Here is a 19,016-nt window from a genome sequence, read left to right on the forward strand (position 1 = left end):
AAGATGGTATGGCTCACAATGGTATCGCCCGTCTAGCCGGTAGGTTGACAGTTCACTCTTGTTTCTCTTCAAATCGTATAAATCTTTCGCCTTTTACTAAAGATTTCCGTGGGGCGGAACAACAAGAGTCCATCTCAATTCTTTGATGCTCTGTAAAAGTGGGTTAGCCCAATTTGGTCAATTTAAACACACTTCCTGTCTTAAAACCCATTGCTGTTATCCCGATCTTTACACCCCGACGCACTCTCCTGTTTTTTACCCTGAAGAATTAATCTTCAATGGCCTACAGACAGTTGTGGGGGGCTAAATCGGTCCGTCATCACAGGCATTACATTCTCCCTCTCAGCGGTACGTTTTCAAAATGTGATTAGGATTTCAAAGTTGTGTTTTAACTCTTTCAGGGACAGCGGTTGCTACAGCAGACAGCTTATCAGGTGACAGGGTGCATGAAATGGTTAAACTAGGTTCTCACTAATTCGGAACCCTAATTAGTTTTAAACCAAGTTAAGCAGACTGGCCTGCGAATGACTAAACACCCCTGCATACTATATCATGGCGAATCAAATATGCTGCCATGCCTAATTTTGAGACACATGCAGGAAATTACATAACATGCGTCGTGTCGTGGTACACTCGCCTGACTTGTGTGCAGACAGTGTGGGATTGGTTCCCACTTCGTGACGGCGTGGATGTGGGTGTGAATAGTCATTGTCTTGATATTTGCCCTCTGACTGACGTGCGACCAGTCAAGGGTGTTGTTGGGATAGGCTCCAGAGTGATTGCCTGACTGGTGAATATTTTTTTCAAATTTACGTAAAACTATCAGAACGCCTCATGGCCCGAGGGGCGAATGACGAGGATGCTGCATAGACACAGATCTATCTATCTCTTTATCTACACACATAGAAACATACAGTAGAGGTCTCTCTTAGCCAATGGGATGCTCGGTAATAGACAATGACGAGATCAGCTATAAGTATGTTACGTTCAGGAAACTCGGTGCTGCGATTAGCGGCCCATACTGTGTTTTTACCTTTCGGATCTTGAAATTTCTTTGCAAGTAACAAGAGGCAATTTTTTTTTCCTGTTGAGGCGTTTCGTAACTTGAAAATTTAGTATGAAGAGACGTTCGTAAGTAGAGGTACCACTGTGTTTTTTCTCATCGAACTTAGCAAGACCACACATTTAAGAAACACATTTCTCAAGTCAAGAATTAAAGAAAGAATCATTCAAGATAGTCTTAGCTCCATGAATGCCGGATTTCCTGTGTGTGACCTGTATCTGAATATTAACCAATTGAGAGTATAATCTACTTTCTCTCTTCAAGTTAAGTAGTCAAGTCAAGTACAACTTTATTGATGAAATTTCTTCCCTCTCACAACATACAACAAGAGGAGCCGCTGTGGTTGCCCGCACCACCATCAAAAGAAAAGTTAACAAAATAATACAATACAACACGTTTTTAATCTTAATTGAGTGCATAGCAAGATGTTAATTATTGCTTCAACTGGGCAACTTTAACTACTCTGACCATATTCTTTCCATCAATGCTCTGTGATGAAGCAAAGAACAATCATCAATAGCAGAAAGCATAGGATTCATTCCTCACTTCCAGCCAGCTTCATGCTCAGGAAAGAATATCACAATTCATCATCGTAGTTGGCGAGACCAAACACTTTAGAAACACATTTCTCAAGTCAAGAACTATAGAAATGATCCCTGAAAGTATAGTCTTAACTAAACATGGTGCAATGACAGGAAGTCACCTGGAAGACTATCACTGTCACACAGAGGACACACTTTTGCTCACACTCATCAAAACAAACCAGCTCATGATTGGTCAAAAAATGAAGATATTTGTCGCTTTGTCGTTAGTTTTGCTAAACTAAAGAACATAACACATACAGTACATATTTGCGATCTTAAGTAGTAAACATAACCAACATTGTGTTAATGAGTCCTGACCATCCTGAACTAGAAGAGTTAGATTAAAAAATTAACATTAAGCAGATTAAAAAATTAACATTAAGCAGGATGAGAACTTCAACAATTTATGGCCATTTTTGGGCAGTCGACAGCTAACCAATAATATTACAGAGAAGACAATGTCCATAAATCAGTGTTGCAAGCTTCTTGTTCATTGGACATAAACTCAAGCTAACCAAATGTTTAATGCAACAGTGATCATTAATAATCAGACATTTGGTGGAATATTTAACAAAGAGCCGTGAATCATCATGCAGGCAAGATGCCAGCATTCATTTAGATTCACAACAGTTTACTGAAACCAGTTGACAATAACTACTAAGAACATATTTCTTCCATCAATGCTCCACAACAGAGCACTGAACATTCATCAATGGCAGGAAGCATATGATATAATTACTGCCTTCTGCCAGCTTCATGCTCGGGAAGGAATATCACATCTTATCATCGTAGTTAGCGATACCAAACACTTTAGAAAACCATTTCTCCAGTCAAGCACTATAGAAATGATCCCTGAAAGTATAGTCTTAACTCGAGATGGCGCAATGGCAGGAAGTCAGATGGAAGATTACTACTGTCACTTAGAGGACACACTCCTGCTCACACTCATCTAAAAGGACCAGAAAGTAATTTGAAGAATTATGGAGATGACCCCTGAAAGTTTAAGAACTCTGGAAATGACCTTGAAAAATGACATAACACCTGGCAACCATGGGAAGTAATTTGCAGAGAGAGAGAGAGAGAGAGAGAGAGAGAGAGAGAGAGAGAGAGAGAGAGAGAGAGAGAGAGAGAGAGAGAGAGACAGAGAGTTGGGGGGGAGAGAGAGAGAGAGTTGGGGTGGAGAGAGAGAGGGACGCACACGCACTCACACACAAGTAAGCTGACTTCCTTTTCGCCAGTAGAGGTCACTGTAACTGATGATTCAAGGAAATGACGTAATCCTCTTTGAAAACATTTGCGCCATATGATTCAATGTGATTCACGAAAGCTTTATTTGGACACGCCCCACTGCAATATGATTGGCTGCACATTAAGAGGACAAAAACCGTCGACGTCATTCCAAGGCTTTATGCATGGCAAGGGTGGTGAAACCTCTCTACTAGTCGTGACGTGCTGAGTTTGGACAAAAGGTCCTCCAAGTTTGCCCTCTGGGTAAAAATAGTACTTGCAAAGATGACTTCCCGTCGTCGCCCGATGAAGAGTTAAGACTATACTTTCAGGGATCATTTCTATAGTTCTTAACTTGAGAAATGTTTTTCTAAAGTGTATGGTCTCGCTAACTACGATGATGAGGTTTGATACTCCTTCCTGAGCGTGAAGCTGCCATAGAATAATGAATTCATTCATAAGTTCTATGTCATTGATGAACGTTCGCTGCTTCTTATGGAGCAATGAGGGATGGAGTATGTTCAGAGTAGTTTGCTCTAGCTTATAGGTGAAGTCTAATTTCAATCTTTAAGAAGTTTAAATTAATTACATAAATTCTAAATTCACTCTGGGCTCCCATTGCCTTCCTCGTCACGTTAAGCTCGACTTTGCTTAATCAATAGGTAGAGTAGAGGATCTATGACTACGTGTCATGGGCGGGGAATGTCTTCTTTAATCAATGAACGTTGCTTACCAGCAATCAAATAATATATTCCTGGATATTTAACATTTATTTTGAAAGACAAACCTTTCCATTCCAACCATGCGATTCAATGGGATTCACGAAAGCTTTATTTGGACGCGCCCCACTGCAATATGATTGGCTGCACATTGAGAGGACACGTTGGCTTTGATCAACCAATTATAGGACAGAAAAACCGTCGACGTCATTCCAAGGCTGTATGCATGCCAAGGGTGGTGAAACCTCTCTACTAGTCGTTTGCTTTGATCAACCAATTATAGGACAGAAAAACCGTCGACGTCATTCCAAGGCTGTATGCATGGCAAGGGTGGTGGAACCTCTCTACTAGTCGTGACGTACTGAGTTTGGACAAAAGGTCCTCCAAGTTTGCCCTCTGGGTAAAAATAGTACTTGCAAAGATGACTTCCCGTCGTCGCCCGATGAAGAGTTAAGACTATACTTTCAGGGATCATTTCTATAGTTCTTAACTTGAGAAATGTTTTTCTAAAGTGAATGGTCTCGCTAACTATGATGATGAGATGCGATACTCCTTCCTGAGCGTGAAGCTGGCATAGAATAATGAATTCATTCATAAATTCTATGACATTGATGAACGTTCGCTGCTCCTTATGGAGCATTGAGGGATGGAGTATGTTCAGAGTAGTTCGCTCAAGCTTACAGGTCAAGTCCAAATTCAATTTTTAAGGAGTTAAAGTAAATTAAGTAAATTCTAAATTCTTACTAGGCTCTCCTTGTTTTCCTCGTGACGTTAAGCTTGACTTTGCTTAATCACATGGTAGAATAGAGGCCCTATGACTATATGTCGTGGGCGGGAAACGTCTTCTTTATTCAACGTTGCTTACCAGTTATCAAATAATATATTATTGTATATTCAACATTTATTTTGAAAGACAAACCTTTCCATTCCAACCATGCGATTCAATGTGATTCACGAAAGCTTTATTTGGACACGCCCTACTGCAATATGATTGGCTGCACATTTTGAGAGGACACGTTGCTTTGATCAACCAATTATAGGACAGAAAACCCGTCGACGTCATCCCAAGGCTGTATGCATACCAAGGGTGGCATGGTGGAAAAGTAAAAAAAACAAAACAACTTCAGACAGCACCTCTCATGATTTACGGTGATGCTTCTTTTTGCCGGGTCATGTTTATTTCCGGTGATGAAGATATATATTTTTTTACCAATTTTGAGGTTTGGCATGCTAAGGCATGCGTGAAATTTTATTCGTGTTTTTCCCCATTGTTTTTAATTGTTCTTTTTTTCAGTCTCACGATGAGCCCAATTGACTTCAAACTAGGACGTAGTAACTTTCAAATGAAGTGACTCGGCCGTGCCTATGAATGGCTGAGTGTTCGCTTCTTTACCCACAATCCTCTGTACCAAAATAGTTTCCTATTAAGATGTAAACCACACACCATCACGTTAGTATTTGTTTATACTGACTTGATGTGATGGGGGTATGGCAATATACATATCACGGGTTATCATTTGCATTGGAAAAATAAAGGTGACACATTTGAGCGTGAGACCGTCATGTAAAATGGTATATCTGGCAATGGTATCGCCCGTTTCGGCTGCAAGACTACAGTTCACTCTTGTTTCTCTTCAAATCGTATAAATCTTTCGCCTTTTACTAAAGATTTCCGTGGGGAGGAACAACAAGAGTCTATCTCAATTTTTTGATGCCCGGCGAAAGCGGGGTTTCTCTGTTTGTCAAATACAATCATAATACTTCCCTATTAAATCTGAGAGGTGATTTAGTGTGCTCTTTCGCTATTGAAGCACACGGGCCCCATCTAAGCTTTGACATCGAAAATTTCACATTGTGCAGGCAGTTTTCAACAGGAATAAATTGTAAACCCGACTCAATTGACTTTGAATATTCGTGTTTTTCCAATTTTAAAATTATTCAAATTTTATTTACAATCCCATGATCAGCTCAACTGACTTCAAATTTGGATCCAGTTACTACCAAATGAGTTGACTCGGCCGCGTGGAGGATTGGCTGGATGTTCACTGCATGACCCACAATCATGTGCTTCCTAAAAAGTTTCCTATGAAGATGTAAACCATACATCAACACTTTTGTTTCTACTGACGATGTGATGAAAGTATAGCAATGTATATATCACGGGGTACCATTTGCAGTGGAATGATAAAGGTGACACATTTGAGTGTGAAACCGTTCCTGTAAGATGGTATGGCTCACAATGGTATCGCCCGTCTAGCCGGTAGGTTGACAGTTCACTCTTGTTTCTCTTCAAATCGTATAAATCTTTCGCCTTTTACTAAAGATTTCCGTGGGGAGAAACAACAAGAGTCTATCTCAATTTTTTTGATGCTCTGTCAAAACGGAGCTTTTTTGCTTTGTCAAAATAAATAGTATATCCCGATGAACGTCGCGGAATAGTCAAAGAATGTCTCTTTCGTCAACAAATTGTCTTTTTCAACTGACGTTTCACGCTCGATGAGAATTGCGATTGACTCGATATAAGCGTTGCCATCAACGGCATGCATAAAAATGATTTCGTACCTTTAGTTTTCAACAGGAAAAAGTACCAACTGGACCCAAGCGGATTTGAATATTCGCGTTCTTCCCATTTTAAAATAGATTTTATATTTTTACAATCCTACGATCAGCTCAACTGACTTCAAACTTGGACCCAGTAACTTCCGAATGAAGTGACTCGGCCGTGCGGAGGATTGGCTGGGTGTTCGCTGCTTGACCTACAATCATGTTTATCCAAAAAAGTTTCCTATTAAGATGTGAACCATACCCCAACACTTTAGTATTTGTTTATACGGACTTTATGTGATGAAAGTATTGCAATACAGTATACATATCACGGGTTATATCATTTGCAGTGGAATGATAAAGGTCAGTGTAAAACCGTCCCTGTAAAATGGTATGGCTGGCAGTGGTATCGCCCGTTTAGTCGACAGGTCGACAGTTCACTCTTGTTTCTCTTCAAATCGTATAAATCTTTCGCCTTTTACTAAAGATTTCCGTGGGGAGGAACAACAAGAGTCTATCTCAATTTTTTGATGCTCTGCGAAAGCGGGGCTGCCTAATCTGGTCAAATTAAATTCAATGAAAACAGGACTAAATCCTTCTAAACTGTGCTTGCTGAAATGTGACTTTCATGCTCCCCTTACTGACGGCTAACAGATAATCACCGGTTATCAAAATCGGCCGAAAGTGTGATCTTAGTTTCATGATGCCATACAAAAAACCCCAAACACCTGAATGACTAACATTTTCTCTCTCAGACGACTGAGATGGAACAACTATTTTGTGGTTGCTAAATAAAAAGGAGAGCATAAGTACCACTGTCGTTCGTTTTGTCATCTCTGTAGATGTATTCAGAGCTTTATCAATCATCTACTCTATCCCATCGACGAAACCAGGTGAACAATTCATGCCATTGTTAGATGCCGTTGAGCACTTTTTAGTCCTCAGGTAGAGTTAACTCACAATTACATAAAAAATACACTTGCCCCTCAAACCCCAAAAAAAGCCTAGTACACTCTGCAGTTCGGTAAACGTGTTTCCACAAGAAAACAAGTGACGAGGCAGAGCGAGCTTTGAAAATAATGGTTTATAAAACCCAGATATGACAGGATCACCAAAGTGTGTACAGAACTACAAAGACGTAATCGAGAGAACAGTGTTATACACTCAACATGTACAAACTACTCAATTGAAAGGAGGATGATCTACAAGGAGACATTCTCTTTTTCTTTTCATCTTTAGAATCACATTTATCCACAATCTAGGTTTCTTACCAAAGAACATCCATTTAACATCACATTCAGCTAGTCTACACAACTACAACAAGGGAAGATGCACAACTACGAAGCACTTGAACGTCATGGGTGAAGCAAATAACATTGCGTCCGATCAACACATGTTGTTGGGAGGGCTGCCAGGGGCTCTTCTGCTGTTTTCCTCTTCACTCCGGTGGGTCAAATTGTGCCCATCTACTTCCAACTCATGTCACAGCCACAATAGCTTCATGCACAATCACTAATGTACACTTGGAGAAAAAAAATGAAACATTCAGATTTGTTTTAAATACAAAGGATTAGAACACACGCAAACAAAGCTACAAAATACTGCTTGTCCAAAATGGCAACATCAATCATGGCTGCTATTATAAATATACACATCAGGAACAATAAATTAAGTTGTATGTACATTGTTGAAATAAGAGCAGCATGCAGCCAAGGCAACTCTGTCCAAAAACATCAAGTTGGGGAGAAGCGGGTGTCCGGTGTATTGGGGTGTTGAGAGGGGGGAAGGAACAAAAAAAAAAAAAAGAGGGTGTGACTTCCACATATCAGCACATTGCACACTCATCCTGGCCTTTTGGGGTCCACTAGTCGACATCAACCAGTGCACGGTTTTGCCCCACTGGTACTACCATTGTCCTCCTACTGTGTAGAAATGTCATACAGTCGTAGGAAAATGGTCGCTAGTATCGTTTACTCATTAGCCCGAGTCATTCTACTAGTGCGCTGAATGGTTTACTATTGAGGACAAATAGCGTACTAAGTACACGGAGACCTTCAGATGGCTACCGAGGATATGGAATAAATAAATGCTCAAACAGCATTCCATAAGAGCATTCCGTATGCAGATTGGTTTGGAGTCCAACAAGAAATCTGAGTAGAAACGTTGTGTCCAAAAAATCCAAAGATTACAAAAAACATCATTGAGTGGATGCTCACTTACTTCACGAGTAGAAACCACACACAAACCTCGACGAGGACGATACAGTATAGAACGCACATCAAAGTATTATACGACAAAGCAACATCCCTCTTTGTGTCCGAGCAGTTTGTGTATTAAATGCACTTTTCCTGCAAGTGCCTCCAGCGTTGCGACAGCACTTGTTGAATTTTTTTCTCACAACTCAAAACAAAATGACAAAAAAAAAAAAAAAAGTATAGAGTATAAAATAATCATCATCGAGGTCAAAGCAGTTGATTTGTTTTGATATGCTGCATGTTAAGAGTCCTTCCTTGGATTTCTACTGAATTCTCTTTTTTTTTGAATGGAGTCTTTTGATTGTTTTTTGTTGTCCCTGTTGATCCTGTAAGTAGTCCAAAAAAAGGCATGTAAACAGTCGTCGATGTAAGCTTGATCAGAAATCAAGCGCAACGTCGTCCGTGCAACAACAAAATGAAAGGCGAGAGAGAAGGAAGGAAAAGAAGGATAAAGCATGGCAGTTTGGTGGGTTAGATGTTGTTTTGTAAATCAAGTTTAAAACTATGTTTGTGCTTCAGCGGGTTGTGTCGCAACATTATGGTGTGTGTATGTGTGTGTGTGTGAGAGAGTGTGTGTACATGATTTTTGTCACTGAGCAATGAAAATCAAACGTCCATTTTTATGTATGAGATTGTTCTTTTTATCAGAAAAAACTAAAGCCACAAAAAACATTTCCATCCAAGTTTTGTGACATAAAAGCAAAATAAAAGGCATTGCTTTGGGGGAATTCTATTTCACTTAAAAACTTTAATGTTTTGGACAGACAAGCTTTCTCGTCTTTTTTTTGTTGTGTTTTTGGAAGAGGGGATTTAAAAAAAAAGTCAGAATACATTCTTGTCAGTATTTTTGCTTTTTAAATAAAAAAAAATCCACAAATGCGAAAATACATTCTGGTCAAAGTCTGTTTAAAAACAAATGGACATTTAGCGATGCATGCTTTTCATTTTTTTGTTTTGTTTGTAAGATAAAAAATATCTACCACATTCAAAGACACATTCTCCTCAATATTTAAGTTTTTAAGACGACAAAGAAAACCCACAGAATGTGGACATATTATACATTCTTGAAAGTTTTAAGATGACAATTAAACCCACAGCTTTGAAAATATACACTTCTTATTTTTTTGTTAAAACAAAAATCCACCAAAGTTGGAAAAACATGCTTTTTCTTCTTATTTTTCTTTTATTTTATTTTTTATAAAAAGAAAACCTACATTTTGAAATATTCCTATTGGTTCCACTTTTTAACAGTTTGGAAAAAAAATTGGACATGCTTTCAATTACCTGTCTTGGGAGGGAAATCACAAAAAACTGAAAGGCATTATTTACAGCCTTTTTTTGTTTTTTAAGTAAAATTAAAAAAAAAACAGAAACTACCAACAACATTTGGAAATACATTCTTCTCATTGCTTTGGGGGTTTGTTTAGATCCTAAAAAAATGCACAAAACTGTGGAAAACATGTTTTTGTGTTTTGGATGAAAAAGGATCAATCTCAGTAAAGATGGAGATCCATTCTTTTCATTGCCCATTAACATTTTTTAAAAAAAATGTCCGATTTTTTTTTTTAAGTTTTAGAGGAAAGGTTAAACGTTGAAGAATATCCGTCCTTTGTGTGTGTGTGTTTGTGGTTGCGTGTGAACAATGCTGATGCTTGCTGGTGATTTAGCTGAAGGCCTCATCATCCGTATCTTCAATTAGAACCTTGGTGTCCTTTTTGGATCTACAAAAAAAAAAAAAAGAAAAAAAAGAAGACGACTAACATTTCGCCATCTGTCATAATAGCCACATGAGTGCTGTCTTCTTACTGAGAGGACAGTAGAGGGCGCCGCAACGTGAGGCTGTAGGACCTCTTCCAGGTCTTCTTGCCCGAGCGGTTCCGGACCCCGTCCTCCTGGTCCATCATCTGCTCCAGCAGCGTCTGGTCGTCAGCGTTGAGCGGCGCCACCGAAATGTCTCGCACCGCGCGGAACTCGCCGCAGTTGTTAAGGTGCTCGTTCTCCAGACGGAAGAAATTCCACACGAAACGCCTGCAAGGGATAAATGAAGGTGGTCGAGATACTTTTGAAGTCTGGAAACGTCCAATGTGGGGACGGTTGTCAACTGAGGACTGCGGGTGTAAGGAGAAAGCACACCTGAAGACCTCGAGAGGTGCCAGCACGGTGGCCACAATGTCGCCCACCGAGTGAATCTTGGTCATGGTGGTCAGACAGAGCGAGATGGTCCAGGCAAAACGCAGGATCACATCTTCTAAAATGGCACAGTAATAATAGGCCTACAGAAAAAAAAGGGCGAGGGGTGGGGTGTAGATTGGATTAGACGCATCACGGCATGCACAGGTACCGCTCCCTACATTTGAATAGCTTCAATGTCATTTTAAATAACATTGAAAGCCACTCGATAAATAACTTATTTGTTATGGTAGAGTTTTTAACCAATCATATTTCAGCTAGCTTGTGTTGCCAGGTAAATTAAATTTGCTCGGGACCTTCAGATTAAACAGAGCAGGCCCCTGTGCGCTGTAAATGAACGGGCACAGTCAGGTTGCAATAGCCAATCAGATCACGAGTCTGCGCACCGGGGCCAACTAGAATGCCTTACGTCGAGACTGGACGTGCGCGTTCGGTGATTGGATTAGCGCCTGCTAGAGGGAGCTATCACTGCATTTTAACCCCAAACGGCCGAAGAAGAAGACGTTGATCTGGTTGCTGAACTACTTTCCACACAATTTTCAAGACGGACCTTCCACGAAAAGCTGGATATTGTGCGAAAAGGTCGCCCAACTCCTGCGCTAGCTAGCCTGTCCCAGCAAGGAAAAGGGTTTGTCCGTCATTTTCAGACGAGCAATTATGAACGGCACCCGTGGCTCACAGCCTCTGAGAAACGCTGCATATTGTACTGCTGGGAATGCCTATTGCTTGCAACGGACCGATTTGGTGTTTGGAGCCACACTGGATTTACCCATTTAAGTTGTTTTACCAAGGCAGCAAGGAAACATCAGAGCACGGCTGGGCACTTACAAACTACGGTGCGTTTAAAAACGTTTGGGGACACTCGCGTAGATGTGCAGCTTAGTGAACAGGCACTACATTGGTGAGTAAATGAATTCTATTTTACATTTCTTCTTTTAATTTTATTTCGTTAGTATTAAATTAATGCGAACGAAATAAAATGACAAAGATACAAAAATGTATCAAATATATCTGCTCACCTGCAATTTAATGGCGCATTGTAGTCACCTTTGTGCACTAAAGTTCGTTCAATCTCAGCTGCTCAACTTCGTCAGTTATTTGCTGTTGTGTAGCCGATTCTCAAAATGCAAATGATCTGTTTACTTTATTTTCAAAGAATAGTTTGTTTTGCTATTGTTTGGTTGGTGTCTTATATGAAACTGCGACATTGTGCGATTTATTGGACAGACTTATTTAAGATCACACAGCGTAATTTGGGTGGCATTTTATTTAGTATTTTTAAATCATCTTTTTATTTTTGACAATATCTATAAATGTAGTTTCCTGCTCTTAATTGTGAATGCATACTTGATGGTTTTAAATGCTCCTGAAATTAAGTGCTGCTTGACGAGCCTATACTTTTTAAAAAATCTTTATTGAACAAGTCAGAATACAATTCTCAGCAAACAGAAAACAAAAAGACGAGCCTATACTGTACTGTATTGTGTTAATGTATGTGACGTCACTGAAGGCCTAAGGTTGAAATGCACGGCCCGCCACTGTTTAAAGGGGAGCATCCATGTAAAAACCCTTTAAAAATAATTATTAAGTTATGTAAATGGAAAAAATATATATAAAACATTGTGCAGAATGTGAATTAGTCTGTACTTGGGGCAGTCATTCTTTTGCCACAAGAAGGAGCCCGCATACCACTAGTCACTGACCTAGGCAATTATGCTATTAGGCTGACTAAGGCAATTATGCTATTAAGCTAACTGTGTGTGTATGTGTGTGTGTGTTGGGGGCGGGTGTACCTTGTGCGGGTAAACAATCTCTTCTCTGAGGAAGGTGTTTTCTCCAGCCCCGCGGTCAAACAGTCCCCAGTCCATGCGCAGATCCCAGATCAGCGTGTAGAAAGAGCTTATGGTGGAGAAGACAATCAGCAGGTAGAAGAACATGTCAGCGTCTGTGTGGCCTTGTTCTGGAACACACACACAAACGCACACAAATCCGTTTTGTGTTTGATGGAAACGATTTGTCGTCATAGGATGAGAAAATCTTGGAAAATCTAGAGTTGATTTCCCCTTTTGTGAGGGTAACTTGCAATTGATTGTCAATAATCATTAGGAGAGTTCATCTTGAAGGTGTTTGATGCGTTTCTTCCACATCAAACTTCACCTTAACCAAAAGTTGTAAAAATATCACGGTTAAGGGTAAAGTATGAGCCTTAATTGAGACTTCTTTCTTCTTACTTTTTTCTTTTCTGATTGATATAAAAATGATTTATTAGATACAATCACATAACGGGGTAGGACTAGATACGTTTTTTACTTCTTCCTACTCCCTTGAACATAATAACTGTGTTGAATGAAGATTGATTTCTTTCTTTTTACTTTATTTTACTTCTTTTTACTTTACTCTACCTTATTTTCTGTCAAATTATTACTGTATATATGTTTTATGTTCAATAAACAAACAAACAAACAAACAAACAAACCTTGCAATCGTGCTGGAACAGGACAGCGTTTCCCAGAAATTGTTCCCACAAAGTTGGAAGCATTGAATTGGCCCCGAATTGAACCCGAAGAATCACAATTTGGCCTCAATGAGATAATTTTGCCCAACTTTTGACTCTCGATCTAGTATCGTAGTTTTGTCCAATTTCTGCCGCTTTTTCCCCAAATCGGCAAGAAACAACTTCTCACCAGTAGAGGGCGCCAGCATATCATCAATACCGCGCAGAAGCTCTCCCGAGCAGGAAGAAGGCATACATGTCCACCCATAAGAGACACATAAAACGAACTTCAGCCTTCCATATTTGACACGTTTTGTCAGCCCTATTAACATTTGTTATGAATGATTTGACATTCTGAGACGTGTACTTGATATACTGGCAGATTTATCTCGTATGGAATAGTAAAAATAATAAAAACGTATCTCGCTATGATGTTCAGGTCTGCGGCACCAAAATAATCAACGTTGCAGGATGAATACTTCTCTGACAGTGTCTTTTAAAATGAAATGTACCGTCATGATCTTTGTAAAAGTAGATATTTCTTTTTTTAATAACCTCTGACATTGGATCTCATCAAATTGTGCAAGTTTAGCTAATGAATTGCCCATGACAACACTCGGAGCTGCAATCTACAGATTGGAACTAGAACAGTGTGGCTTTACGTTTTAGGATTTAAATCTCTCTCTCTCTCTCTCTCTCTCTCTCTCTCTCTCTCTCTCTCTCTCTCTCTCTCTCTCTCTCTCTCTCTCTCTCATCAACAAACAAAAATTTCACAACAGGTATACAACAGACATAAATTAATTGTATGAATAGCACAAGTACTATTTGCAATCTAGTGGAAGTGCATTTAATTGTTCTGCTTGTCACTATATGTTGCCATCATAGATAGATAAAAAAAAGATACATTATTGTTGCAAACAGAAATGTCGTGCAAATACTCAACATCCCCTATAAAGGTTTAGAATTGCCGATAGATGCCCCGGATCAAAGAGCAAAGCACTTCTTTTGTGAGGTATGGCTTTTGACAGTCTACTAGAAATTCCTCCTCTCACTTCAAAATAGTTTCTTGGCAACCAAAATGCCTCATGATGAACCAAAAGCACTACTTTACAATTAGAAATGGCTTTGGTGCCATCTTGTGGCATTTTAGGGCATTTCTGAAACAGCAAAAAATAAAACAAAATAAAAAATACTGTAGGTATTTTTTTTTCTGCGGTTCGGTAAATTTGTGAGTAGCCAATCACAATTCGTCAAGGGAACACTGTCAATAATATATTTCAAACAAACAGCAAAATTGGCACGCTACCCGCCGCACACCCGATGATGTTACACAACACGTTAATGTGCCACGGTTGTCACTTGCGCTCGGCACCACCAGATCGTCTGGGTGTGAGCACAGCTGACGTGACAATGGTTCCTCCGTGACAAAAGCGTATCAGTCTGTGACACGCGCACACAGTTCCAACTCAGCAACTTCACAGCATCAATCTGTCACCACTGATGGAGTCGTCTGTTTCTATGACGATCACCCAAACAATTAAAAACCGCACGTACCACAGGAAAGCAAATTTATTAATTCGGATACTTTCCCGCAAAGCATTATGTGCGTAGATTACTGAGAGGAACATAAAAGATCTTGATGGGCGAAGTGTGGCTTTGGATTATTAACTGCAGCCAGACCGTGCTCAGCCTTATCAGCGCTCGGTTAAAGCATCTTTCATCTTGATTGGTTAACATGCGTTTGCGTGTGCCGTTTCACGTTCTCGCCTCATCACTGACTAGGGCGCAGCGCAATAAATGAAGTCATAAAAGCTGTCAGCTCCGGCCCCGTTGCTATTCGAGTTCAATCTCGGGCCTCTCTTCCTCCTCTCCTATTTAACAGCACATTTGATAAAAATGGTCTCATATAATATGAAGAAGAGATGTCAAGTTTATAAGAAGCACCGTCTCTGAAACTGAAATGTTACAAATCGTTTAATACAGGGGTGTCAAACTCATTTTTGCCACGGGCCACATTATAATTACTGTTTCCCTTGGAGGGCCGTTATGATTGAATTATATAAAGAAGTCAAGAATAACGTTTTATTCAATTATTGTTTAAGTAACTTTAATGAGGGATTTGGCGACAAGAAAATGCTTACAATATGTCACTGATTTATTATGTGTGAAAATGTGAAATTTTGGGACAGATTTTAGCCAACATCATGGAAGTTGTCATCTTTGATTTGCTTTCGCGGGCCACTTAAAATGATGTGGCGGGCCACATCTGGCCCACAGTCCTTGAGTTTTCGACACCTGTGATTGAATGCAAAAGAATAGAAAAACACTAAATACTTATTGAAAAAAGTTCTGTACTTGTCTGGTTTCGGGAAGTTTGTTTCCCGTCTGGCTGACCTTAAAGACAGCTGAATGTTTCAAAATATTTGCGTCACACTGACAGCAACTTCTGCATTTTGTTTGTGACGCATGATGTCTCACTTATATCACAAGGGGACAAGCTTGTTGGCATATGGATACATGTTGTAAAAATCTGCCCTTGCGTGCAGCATCCTGGGTCACATAATAGAACCCGTAAATATAAGAGCTGTAATTAAATGTCATTTTTTAAAACCATCTTTTTTAAGCCTTTCAAGGACAGCAGTTACTACATTGGACCGCTTATCAGGTTATCAGGTTAAACGTTCTTCATGATTTGGTGTGCATGACAGGGTTCATTTTCTATTTGAAATGATTTCGTTTAAATTCATCCAGCATGTACGTGGTTAAAGGCTTGTGAGCACTTTGCAAGAGCAGCGTTTCATAAAATGGGTCAACCTCAATACTCAGAGCACTGACTTGAACGTTTATCTCATTTAACACAGAGACTATAATTTATTGTATTTGTCCTTCGATGTTTTCCCGGAGATAAAAACGAGCCATTCCAGGAAGGAGTGAGGCACCGAGGTCACACACAAACACCATCCGCGCGCCACCGCCCGTGATGGCTTTGGCGAAGATAGCGATACATCCTCACAAACAAGCTGATATGAAATAAACAGTGACACCTCACGATATGAATTAAACTCCGGCCCCCGGCCTTCTCCAACAGAAGTTGCTGATTTCATTCAGTCCGAAGAAACGACAGCCATCATTTACATTTCAGTCACTTAGGTACACCTACAAACACCTGCACATATAGAAATAGGACAAATGTTGTTTAACTGGTCCAGAAACTAATATTTACAACCAGCTCTCAATATGATGCTAAACCGTAGCGCTGCCACTGCAAACAAAAACCACAATAATAAACATATTGTTCACCCTTTAATGCACAAATAATGATAACCTGTCACCTGATAATCTGTCCACTGTAGTAACCGCTTAAATAAGCCCTCTCCAAGACTGCATATTACTTAAGTGTTTTTTTTTTTTTTTTGGGGGGTGCAAGACCTAACTAACATCAAATATTTACACGGCATGTGTGCAAGTGTTCAATTTCGCACCATCCTCCATCAATAAACAGGCCTGAGGTCCGTGCCTCCACGATTAGGTGGGATGAAAGACAGCTTCATAGAGAATAAGATATGAAGGGAGGCCATTTGTCAGCGGCCTTCAGAGCAGAGGAAGGAGGAGGATGTGACTTAATGGGCGTGCTTGGTACCTAGTAGCCTGTCTCAATGTCTTCCTCCCTGCCAGGGGTTCCACATCGGAGGAATTAAAGCATAATATTAGAAACAGCTCTGAGTATGATGCGGTGCAGTTCAGCCAAAAATGGATATCATGCAACCCTTATGAGGATAAGCGTTACAGAAAGGATGAATAATGGGTGCCACTCACAAATGCCCAACAATAATGCCAATGTGGTCTCACGAGCTGTAACAAAAAATTTTGCAATAATAATAGCTCACTATATCTACAATATCATGAGTACCTGCGGCTGAAAAAGCAAAGTGTGGAGAGTCTCTGTTGTCAACAAACGGAGCCATCAGCCTTGAAAAATGTCCAAGACTCGCCCGGTTGCTGTCTTCGTATGATCAGAATGTAACTACAGTGGGGGCAGCCGGGGCAATCCACTTCCATGTAGTATAAGTGGCGCCTCAGAATATTGCTTCCCAACAAGAACACAAGTGTCACAGTTTTTCTGTTGCGGTGAGTTGATATTGAATGAGGGTCCATCGGCTGGTGTGCTGGTGTGAGCCACCGAGTGTATTTTAGTGCATCCCGTCGGTCGGTGTATGGTGGGCCTAAATTTCCACTGGCTACATAAATTTTTTCTTTCAATCAGTCGATTTCCCTTAGAGAACATCAACCTAAATGTTATCATCTTTGTAAAGGCAGAATTTGCAGGTGTATCTAATGTAATGGTAAACGGATACATAAACGGAAAATAAAGCGGGAAATCACATTTGTTTGAAAGAGGAAGCGCTGGACTTGGCCTGGAAAAAAAAATCTATAAACTGACATCTGAGTGGAAGAGGGGGGAAAAGAGGATGCTTTGAGATGAGCGAAGCGCACCAGAATGTCTGATGGACTATCTGAACACAAAGCGCCGAAGAGAAGCTTTTTATGGTCTTTAAGCATGAACTCCTTTGCGATTGGCCTTGTTGATGAGAATACTGTAATTGCAGGCTGATTACGAGCTTGAAAGCGACTTGATTTTTAATGTACCACAAACCGTCCCATTTTCATCCTGTCAATGTTGTTTTGTTTTTTTCTTTCCAGTCATCTGTCTTTTTGTTTCTCTAACCTGCGTGACCCTCACATTGAACACAGAGATCAACACCTTGTTTACCCATGGATGCCTTTGACAAAGCTTTTCCATTTCTATAATGTACAGCTGGCGGCACTGGCAGCCAAACGAAGGCCAACTTCTGGCAGTCAAATGCTCAAGGTCACCTTTGCTTCCCACACACACACACACACCTCAATACAAATCCTGTGTGCTTTTATTCTTCCTTGAGGCCAACATGGCTGCTTGAGATGATAGACTCTCGCTTCTTCTGAGCAAATGGTTGCAGTGTATGACCCGTATAGTGTGTGCGTGCTTGTGTGTGCGCGTTACCTCTGTGTGTGGCATAGAGTGCGGCGAATGTGACCACAAAGAAGGTGGTGGAATATTTGCCAGCATTCACAAGGTGGGGGAAGGCCCTCTTAGTGTCTCGGTAACGCCTGAGGCATTGGATGAAACGCAGCCAGGCGGGCAGACACTGGATGATGGCGCGCAGGCCGTACGAGTAGCTGTGGCACACGTAGCTACTCGAGTCTGCAAGGGAAACACATGAGTTGAGCCACTTCTCTTTGCCATTTGATTGACAGCCTCCAATATTATAAGGGATGTTCGATACCACTTTTTCCAGACCGATACCAGTGCGAAGGCTCAACTTTTGAGTCCTCATTGACACCAATACCAAGTAGCCGATACCATGAGCAATTCAAAACAATAACATTTATACTATTATATATATATTGATAATTTTAAAGAAACACCTTCCATTTATTTCTGATAAAGGTTTGGCTGATAGCAATTAACCAAAAATGTTTTTGTTTTACCACTCGAATATAGATTTTTCTGTCTAACTAAAAATAAAACAGAATTACGCACTGTGTTTAAAAACGAAATGGCTTTGCCTGAATACAGTCCGTTTTACTTAATGCTAACAAACAATGTGAAACACCATAGGCGGGCTAACGAATAGCATTGGTGTTGCAGTGTTCTAACCCTTTAAGCAACATATTTGACATAAACGGTGGAGCAACACATGCGGGAAGAAAATGTAACAATGCTCTCAGGCATATATTCTTCATCCTCTGTGAAGAACAACTGATATTACAGTGGCTTAATGAGGAATATTGACCAGCTTCTTGTGTATCTGCATATAAAAATACAAATAAAGTTTATTTACATTATATGTAATTCTGTAGTTTTTTAATAAAGTATAAAGAGAGTGTGATTTTTCTCAT

The 19,016-nt window shown here is 40.1% G+C and overlaps 1 protein-coding gene and 8 non-coding genes across 9 annotated transcripts in view; 6 read left to right on the forward strand and 3 right to left on the reverse strand.

Annotated features, from left to right (window-relative positions):
* The first annotated feature begins 52 nt into the window (after window positions 1-52).
* Window positions 53-166, forward strand: LOC147202339 (U5 spliceosomal RNA). The gene has a single exon (XR_015101502.1). It is a non-coding gene; the product is annotated as a U5 spliceosomal RNA (small nuclear RNA).
* A 1,354-nt stretch (window positions 167-1,520) lies between these two features.
* On the reverse strand, window positions 1,521-1,735 carry LOC147202340 (small nucleolar RNA U3). Its single transcript, XR_015101514.1, has one exon. It is a non-coding gene; the product is annotated as a small nucleolar RNA U3 (small nucleolar RNA).
* Window positions 1,736-2,300: 565 nt separating this feature from the next.
* Window positions 2,301-2,515, reverse strand: LOC147202341 (small nucleolar RNA U3). The gene has a single exon (XR_015101516.1). It is a non-coding gene; the product is annotated as a small nucleolar RNA U3 (small nucleolar RNA).
* Window positions 2,516-3,190: 675 nt separating this feature from the next.
* On the forward strand, window positions 3,191-3,405 carry LOC147202342 (small nucleolar RNA U3). Its single transcript, XR_015101510.1, has one exon. It is a non-coding gene; the product is annotated as a small nucleolar RNA U3 (small nucleolar RNA).
* Window positions 3,406-4,045: 640 nt separating this feature from the next.
* On the forward strand, window positions 4,046-4,260 carry LOC147202343 (small nucleolar RNA U3). The gene has a single exon (XR_015101505.1). It is a non-coding gene; the product is annotated as a small nucleolar RNA U3 (small nucleolar RNA).
* Window positions 4,261-5,211: 951 nt separating this feature from the next.
* LOC147202344 (U5 spliceosomal RNA) lies at window positions 5,212-5,325 on the forward strand. Its single transcript, XR_015101500.1, has one exon. It is a non-coding gene; the product is annotated as a U5 spliceosomal RNA (small nuclear RNA).
* Window positions 5,326-5,866: 541 nt separating this feature from the next.
* Window positions 5,867-5,981, forward strand: LOC147202345 (U5 spliceosomal RNA). The gene has a single exon (XR_015101506.1). It is a non-coding gene; the product is annotated as a U5 spliceosomal RNA (small nuclear RNA).
* Window positions 5,982-6,574: 593 nt separating this feature from the next.
* LOC147202346 (U5 spliceosomal RNA) lies at window positions 6,575-6,688 on the forward strand. The gene has a single exon (XR_015101497.1). It is a non-coding gene; the product is annotated as a U5 spliceosomal RNA (small nuclear RNA).
* A 514-nt stretch (window positions 6,689-7,202) lies between these two features.
* Window positions 7,203-19,016, reverse strand: part of xpr1a (xenotropic and polytropic retrovirus receptor 1a) — a 56,733-nt gene continuing 44,919 nt past the window's right edge. The window contains exons 11-15 of the mRNA XM_086114911.1: window positions 18,118-18,318; window positions 12,376-12,542; window positions 10,526-10,665; window positions 10,199-10,420; window positions 7,203-10,113 (exon numbers count right to left, since the gene is read on the reverse strand). Of these exons, the coding sequence (XP_085971037.1) occupies window positions 10,056-10,113; window positions 10,199-10,420; window positions 10,526-10,665; window positions 12,376-12,542; window positions 18,118-18,318 (788 nt within the window). The 3' untranslated portion in view covers window positions 7,203-10,055. The remainder of the gene's footprint in view (window positions 10,114-10,198; window positions 10,421-10,525; window positions 10,666-12,375; window positions 12,543-18,117; window positions 18,319-19,016) is intronic.

The sequence above is a fragment of the Hippocampus guttulatus genome, chromosome 7 (assembly GCF_054856545.1).
Source record: "Hippocampus guttulatus isolate MCC_2025c chromosome 7, RoL_Hgut_1.0, whole genome shotgun sequence".
NCBI classification, from domain to species: Eukaryota; Metazoa; Chordata; class Actinopteri; order Syngnathiformes; family Syngnathidae; genus Hippocampus; species Hippocampus guttulatus.